Source organism: Pecten maximus, chromosome 14 (assembly GCF_902652985.1).
Source record: "Pecten maximus chromosome 14, xPecMax1.1, whole genome shotgun sequence".
Lineage (NCBI taxonomy): Eukaryota > Metazoa > Mollusca > Bivalvia > Pectinida > Pectinidae > Pecten > Pecten maximus.
Window position 1 is genome coordinate 22,219,217 of NC_047028.1, and position 7,674 is coordinate 22,226,890.

General features: G+C 36.6%; 1 protein-coding gene and 1 long non-coding RNA gene across 2 annotated transcripts; both read left to right on the plus strand.

Annotated features, from left to right (window-relative positions):
• Positions 1 to 2,813: 2,813 nt before the first annotated feature.
• Positions 2,814 to 3,677, plus strand: LOC117342834. Its single transcript, XM_033905093.1, has one exon. It carries the CDS (start codon positions 2,906 to 2,908, stop codon positions 3,647 to 3,649), a length of 744 nt encoding a protein of 247 aa, XP_033760984.1. The 5' UTR covers positions 2,814 to 2,905; the 3' UTR covers positions 3,650 to 3,677.
• Positions 3,678 to 5,423: 1,746 nt separating this feature from the next.
• On the plus strand, positions 5,424 to 6,954 carry LOC117342835. The gene is made up of 2 exons (XR_004535907.1): positions 5,424 to 5,623; positions 6,065 to 6,954. It is a non-coding gene; the product is annotated as an uncharacterized LOC117342835 (long non-coding RNA).
• The last annotated feature ends 720 nt before the right edge of the window (positions 6,955 to 7,674 follow it).

Genomic DNA, 7,674 nt, shown 5'->3' on the forward strand with positions numbered 1-7,674 from the left:
ATATTTTTTCAAAGTCTCAACTCTAAAGAAAAAGCGATGATTATAACTTTTAACGGGTCATGGACAAGGGGCGGTTTGACTAGCCCAGCATCATATGGATGTCAAAGAAAATGAAACTATTATTTGTGATCAAAGTGATAATGGTGTGCCAATCTTGAAGGTTATACCAATAAAATGTCATAAGTTTGACAAGGTTCCATCATCTGTCATAATGTGTAGACTGAACTAATTCAGTTACACATGAAACTTATTAGATATCATTCGCATTTATCTTCAGAACGATAATGATGTTGTTTCTGTCATTCCAGGGTCGTTCCTAATATCCTCCATCAACACAGGGACAGAGAAATCCTACGGGATCTTCTTTATAGAATTCCTCCGAATGTTTAAAGGCACCGTATTTATGACCGTCATGATCAATACAGTTTTGAACGTGAACGTATTGCTTCACAGGTAGGGTTCGTGAGAGGTACCTGCTTTACTGAGAGTTTTGTTTGCTATTTTTGACGACTTGCACACCCTAGCAACCGAGTCACGAAAATAATGGAATCACCTCGTCCGTCTGTCTGTATATGATATTTTGTCCTCTTTTCCTTTGGTTATTTCTCAGCGATATATATATATGTATATATAATTCCGTCTTTGATGTAACACATTTATCCCTTGGATTTGATTTTTCATTAGGACTCTTCTCCATATTCATGCCCAAATAACACTCCTATTTTGTCCAACTCAAGATTAATATATTCATCAACAATTTTCCTAAAATATTATTGTTATCTTTATAATGTAATGCTCTTTATTAAACATTTATGATTTTATTCTGGCGCTTTGTACAGAAGACATGCCCCTCTGTTGAGAACTCTTTTGCTACTACGAATTGTACTCAGCGAATGCTTTAATCACATTATACTTCTGGGTCTTTACATGATTTTGAGTTTTGTCCCCCTTTAAAAAAATGAACAGATAAGCCGGGAGTCAGGTTTATTATTGGGGAAGGAAGTGGTTTATGTTAATTATCCCCTGGTAACATATCTATACAAACGTGTAAATAAAGCACACGGAGATTTGCAATGGTTCAGAAAGGCTTGTGTATTTTAAGAGACAAACCTTACAGAAATAGACAGATCCACAAAACGTGCTGATTCAAAGTGTGACGATTATGTCCGTTGTTTCATAAATAGAAGATAACATAAAAAAACACCATAATTAAATTAGGAAGAAAGATAATTGAATGTACAGTATTTAATAAAAATCGGGAAAACGCCTCTTGATATAAAATTAAGTAAAATTCTCCTGAATGGCTACCCGCTACGGTCAATGATTTGATATACTCTGTATTTCAGCGGCTTCAGTGTTACTGATTGGCTTCAAGCGAATGAATATCAGGATGTCTGTCTTCCTTGGAATAACTCTCTGTTCTCTCGGATACGGCATCAGCACCATGGCCACTGGACTGGGATTCCTGATAGCGTCTCAGAGCATTCTAATAGGTGGGTCATTTCAATCGTCTGTCAGTTGCACCATGACTATTTGAAGGCAAATGTAGGTCTTATCTATCCCAGTGTTAAAGGTTCCTTTGTTGTTTAGATTATCTGAAATCCGTAATTTCTAAAAGGTCTTGTTTATTTGGAAATATCGGCTATAAAAATGTTTCACGTTTTAGGAATTAGATAAATATTAAGGTCAACAGCGTTTTGTAATACCAGGGATGATAGACCTCTAAAACCATTTTTGTTCTCCTTGTTGAAATTGATTTGGTGCTCTGCTAAGGCATCCATTTTATTATTTCAATGATGGATATGTTGGATTTCTTAGATAGAACATTCTTAATAAGGTTTCCCTAGGTATTCAGCGCCAGACATCCGTTTTAGTAGTTAGACAATTAGATTTATAACAGAAATGTGCTGAATGATATTCATCTGAACTTATTTCATGGAGAAGAATGCATTTTTTCGTGTGGAATTATATTTTACATGTAGTATTAAATTTTCAATTACACGCGTCAAGGATTTAAATCGTTGCAAATTGCCTTGGATATATTTATACTGCAATAGGTGGGTGTTATCAACTCTCAATACCTCAAATTATCATTACGACTACTGTTTAACATACAACTTAGAAAATAGTTCGCAATTGTTTTGCGATAACTGAATTTTATATAGATTTCTAAAGATGTAATGCTTTGGAGATAATAAACTTTCTTCAATACTTATGATTTGTAATCAGTTATAGTATTTTCACATATGTCTGAAATGGTCAGTTTTGCAAAATAATCAGCGGCATTCAAATACTGGTCATATCCTCACACCCCCAAAAATGTCGTAAGCAAAACACATGCAGGCCAATTCATCCTTGGAGTAGATTTTTTTTATTGTGGTTTGTAATATATGGCTTTCTTTCACTCCAGTTAGTTATTTTTCAAAAAAAGAAAAAGAAGAAAAAATAAATAAAAAAAATACAGAATACCGTGTACAACAACCACTCCTTGTGTAACCCCTATATATTCAGATGATTTTCTCTACATCAAAATTAGCATGGAAGCAATGACAACGAAACCTTGTCTAAGATTTTATTCGCTCTGCTTGACCTTCAGCCATTCTTTTAAAAATACCACGCAAGTTTGTTTGCATGTTACATTAGATTTGAGTGAAAATGCGCTACAAGGCGGTAATTATATGAGTCGTATTGATATAGTGCTGAAATGGCAAAACTGTTGATATGTTAAACATAAACAAATTATTCACATTGTTCTCGTTTGTACTATACTCCTAATATGTTTCAGGTATAGGAATTGGTTTTCATAATCCACCGATTTATATACTTCTCGGGAGAATATTTCGACAAGAGAAAAGGCCTAGCTAATGCTATATTCTTATCCGCAAACGCCCTTGGTGGCATCATCATGCCACCGTTATACCGGTATATTTTTGACGAATATGGACTGCGTGGAGGACTTCTAATCACTGCCGGTATCACCTTCAATTCTCTAGTTGCTGCAGCGCTGCTTCGTCCATCAGAATTCTATACTAAGCATAGTTCAAAGAAAAGCAATATGGACGAAGATATTTCGGTAATGAAAAGTAATCCTAACGAAACCGAAAATCAGCCAAGCGAATGTGAGCCAGATCCTTTATGTCCCCTACTTTCGACACCAACAGAAAAACAGTCTACATCGTCACTGAATAGGCAAACAGACGACATTAATGATGTCTTTGATAGAATATCTAATTCCAATGTCGTTCGATACACGAGTAATGGAGATATATTGTCTGCCTCCTTGACTAGTCTGGGAGAAGAGATGGATCATCATGTGGTCGAAGTGGACAAGGAAAATTGTGATGGAAGGTGCTTGATTAAATGCAGACAAAACATAGATTGTTATTTGATGAGAAATATTCTTTATCTTCTATTTTTGGCCATTTATTGTTTTGGTAATGTTGCTATCATGTGTGCACACATCTATGTCCCGAAATATGCTGAAGATATTGGTATTGATGACCAGCGTATTTCTGTCATCGTCTCGATAACTTGTATGTCAGACTTTGTCGGGCGAATTGTAGCTGGATTTCTGGCAGATCAGCCCTGGATCAGTCCACATCAGATTGTTATCCTTTCGCAGGTGAGTGATCTGTACAGGGGATATTGACATTTAATTGAGCCTTTTTAAAGTGTGATATGACTTGAACTGAAACGACATAAACATGGGTCTGTCTCGTGGACTAAAAGAAACTTCGCCTGCCTTGAAGGCGTGATGGATGAATATCCAACCCTCGAGGTGATATTCTTGTTTGTCTTGCAGGCTCTGTCGTCCTCAAGGTAGGGGATGCTTATTTTTCTCTCACAATATGTATTCATTTACGCGGGGTCCAGTTGCTGAAATATAAAAAAAAAATGTATTGCAATGCAAAAACCCTTGGGGTAAGATAATTAAGCTACCCAACACTCGGCAAGCCTCATGTTTGGCAGCTTAAGTATCTTAGCCCGAGGGTTGAGATTCCTCTGTTTTAACTCAAAAGGGGTGAAATATTCTATTTTCACCCTGAGTGTAAGAGTCTTTTCATGTATTATATAAAGTAGATAGTTTGTTCATTGTTGCTATAGCACCAGACAGGTCATTTACTAAAAACGACGTAAATGTTATCGACAATTATCTAACAATTTATCACAATTACAAACATAAACATACCACAGCCACCCGAAATGCATCTTGCACATAGGGGAGGCTGTAACACTTTAACTGTTGATAGGACCTTACAAAGCTCATGAAGAAGAAGATTGTATGATATATTGCACGGAGACGTTTGCTACGTGCAATATCGACCTAATTCATGTGAATCGTATATTTGGGTAAGGTTTAGTTTAACTGTCACTTGGTTACGTGCAATATCGACCTAATTCATGTGAATCGTATATTTGGGTAAGGTTTAGTTTAACTGTCACTTGGTTACGTGCAATATCGACCGAATTAATGTCAATCGTATATTTGGGTAAGGTTTAGTTTAACTGTATTGTTTTACGTCTTACCAACACATAAATGTAAAGGACAGTGCTTTGACCCTTGCCAATTTCAGCACACTAAAATAACAAACATGGCCACGCAAGCATGACATCTCCCCCAGTCGCATTTCACTCATAGCATATTATTCCGTCCTTACCGACAACATGATAGCCGAATGTCAAGTATGGCACAGTAAGTACCAATTTTACTGAATTTGGTTTGTCTCAGCCAGGTTAAGTACCCTCAATTTTGATTGTCTCGGCCAGAATACGATGCCCACGATTTGGTTTGTCTCGGCTAGGGTACAGTCCCTACAATTCGGTTTGTCTCGGTTAGGGTACAGTGCCCTAAATTTGGTTTTCTCGGCTAAAGTACAGTCCCCACAAATTGGTTTGTGTCGGCTGGAGTACAGTGGCCTCAATTCGGTTTTTCTCAACTAGGGTACAGTGCCCAATATTTGTATTGTCTCCGCCAGGATACAGTGCCCACGATTTAGATTGTCTCGACTACGGTACAGTGTCCAAGATTTGGATAGTCCCGGCCAAGATACAGTACCCTCAATTAGGATGCTCCCCGCCAGAATACGGTCAGAGTACGGTGCCCTAGATATGATTTGTCTCGGCTAGTCCCCACAATTTGGTTTGTCTCGGCTTGGGTACACGACTCTCAATTTTCCTCACAGGGGAAAACGCTCACCTAAACACTAATAGTAAGGCGGTGTCAAGAGATGCTGTCAAAAAGCAGTCGCCACATGCAGTGAGGGCCGTATGTACAATACGTATTCCCTACCTGAAGGACATAATATGTATAAGAAACATCGACGAGCTAAAACCAATGTATACGAATACCTTAGATTTATCTTGGACTCGTCTTATCTAACAAAATGCATTATCTTTCTTTTTCAGGTTGTTGTGGGTATCGTTCTGCAGTTCACAGTATACTACACCACCTTTTGGCATGTGGTCGTGTTTGTAGTTATTTTTGGTTCCACGGGTGGAATGATTGTTGCCCTGTTTCCGCCCATACTTATAGAGATCGTCGGAAAAGAGCGTTATCGCAGCGCCATCGCGGTGTTCATCATCTGTATTTCTCTATTTGAAGGATTTGCACTTCCGCTGTTAGGTAAAATAGTTGAAAATAATCATAGAAAGACTACCCACGCAAATGTTGTATTGTAAACCTTTGGCTCTACTATTCTAACTGATCTGAATAGTTTATAGCAGAATGAATGAAAAATATAAATGAACACGAAGGTCATTGAAACAAATAATGTGACATCACAAATACTTTATGATGTCACAAAAAGACATCTGTTATGTGATAATCAATATCATTCGTGTCTATATCACATGGATATTAAACTCGTTGAATAATTTGATATGACGCTCGCCTTTCGACAGTCATGTAGATTCGCTATATATCAACTGAATTTTTTAAGCAGTTTACATAACAGATTTTGCAATAGAAATGTTGGCGACATTTATCCTTGAACATATATGTAGAGCATGCAATGTTCCCAAAAGAAAACTTAATTATTAAATGCTTCAAACCTTTTTGTTGCAGGTTATTTTCGAGATATCACAAACACGTTTCACTTCACATTCCACATCATGGGAGCTTCATCCTTCTTAACAGCTGTACTTCTCATAATATTTGACGTTCTAACACGGAAACGAGCAAAAAAGAAGAAAGATGGTGATGAAGATATCACTGTCAGTCCTTGAAATATTATTATGTCGACGCAGTGGTAAATGCGTAAAACGCTGCTTCAATTGTTCATCTTATTTGTCATTAAGTATTCATCAAGGCCAATTATTAAATGATTGGTTTGAACCAATCTGTTACATTTATAATCGATGATTTGAGTTATCGATCGATGACGAACAACATCGACATGTCTTTAAAGTTGGTCTAAGTGTGTAAAATATTCCTTAAACACTAAAGAGGCGGACAAAATGACAATTTGATAAATCAGACATTATTGAACAATGGAGAATTCAATATAGTTTTCATTGTAATTTCTTTTACGAAAACATGTATTTGAGAATCATGTTGTGCGTGACTTTGTGTCATCACAACAGCAAAGGTCATACTTTTTGTGATGCCTACGTTTGTGAAAGCGTGGTGCTGTGAATTATCCATAAACACTAGTGTCATTCCGTGCCGATGATTAACATCCTATTGATGACTAACAATATACACTGTACATTTGGGTTAGGTTTGAACTATAGCTATGGTCATTTAGAGACGGCCTCCCTGTGTGATAGATACATACGTGTGGCGAGTGTGTGTCTTTGGGAGGCTGTGGTGTGTTAGTGTTTGTGTGTGGGAGGCTGTTGTGTGTTAGAGTTTGTCTCCATATCATATCGCAGAGCTGATGCACATATGTGTTAACAATGATACACAATATGGACTATTAACATTGTCAATTTTGAAATAAATGTTGATATTCGGAATTGGATTTATTATGACGCGACATGCCAAGAAATTATCAACACAAAGTCAAAGTCAACCGATAATAATCCATTAAGTTTATAAGAAATCACCACTTAATTAATACAAAATTCATCCCTCATTATCACTGTTTATTAGCCATCGGTTAATTGTTAGCAGTACGATTATTTGATACAAGGTTCTGAGAAACCTAATCTAAATGAGAGTAGCAAACTAAAATGCCGATAATGGCGAGAATGAAGAATTTACATGCAAGTAGTAAGGCATATTCCCGTTTTACTACAGGTATTACAAAGCATAATCATATAAAGTATAACAATTATTGTTTCTATAAAAGTCTACATTCCATTTTGATCTGAGGATCGAAAAGGATATCACATATTTGACTTAATAGCCTAAAAAAAAGAAAAGAAAAAAAATGAAAAAAAAAAAAAAAAAATGAAAAATATTGAAAAAAAAAACCTACATCCAAAGAACTTCCAAGAAAAACAGGCTAACAAACTGGGGCTGATTACCGGTACATTAGTGGCTCTGGATATTCTTATAGTAGTTATGATGATAAAAATGGAGTGCCCTTGAGATGCCCTATGATCCTCTTATGGCTTTAGCTGTCGGGAGGACATGAAACTGGTAACAAGTATTGCATTCAATAGAGGCGTTTTCAAATAAGATCTGGCTATTATTGGATCAGATATTAAGGATTTACGTACGTCCTCGCT

What these genes read in the sequence shown, in the direction of transcription:
- LOC117342834 (XM_033905093.1), top strand. Translation starts at nt 2,906, where the DNA reads ATGCCACCGTTATACCGGTATATTTTTGACGAATATGGACTGCGTGGA.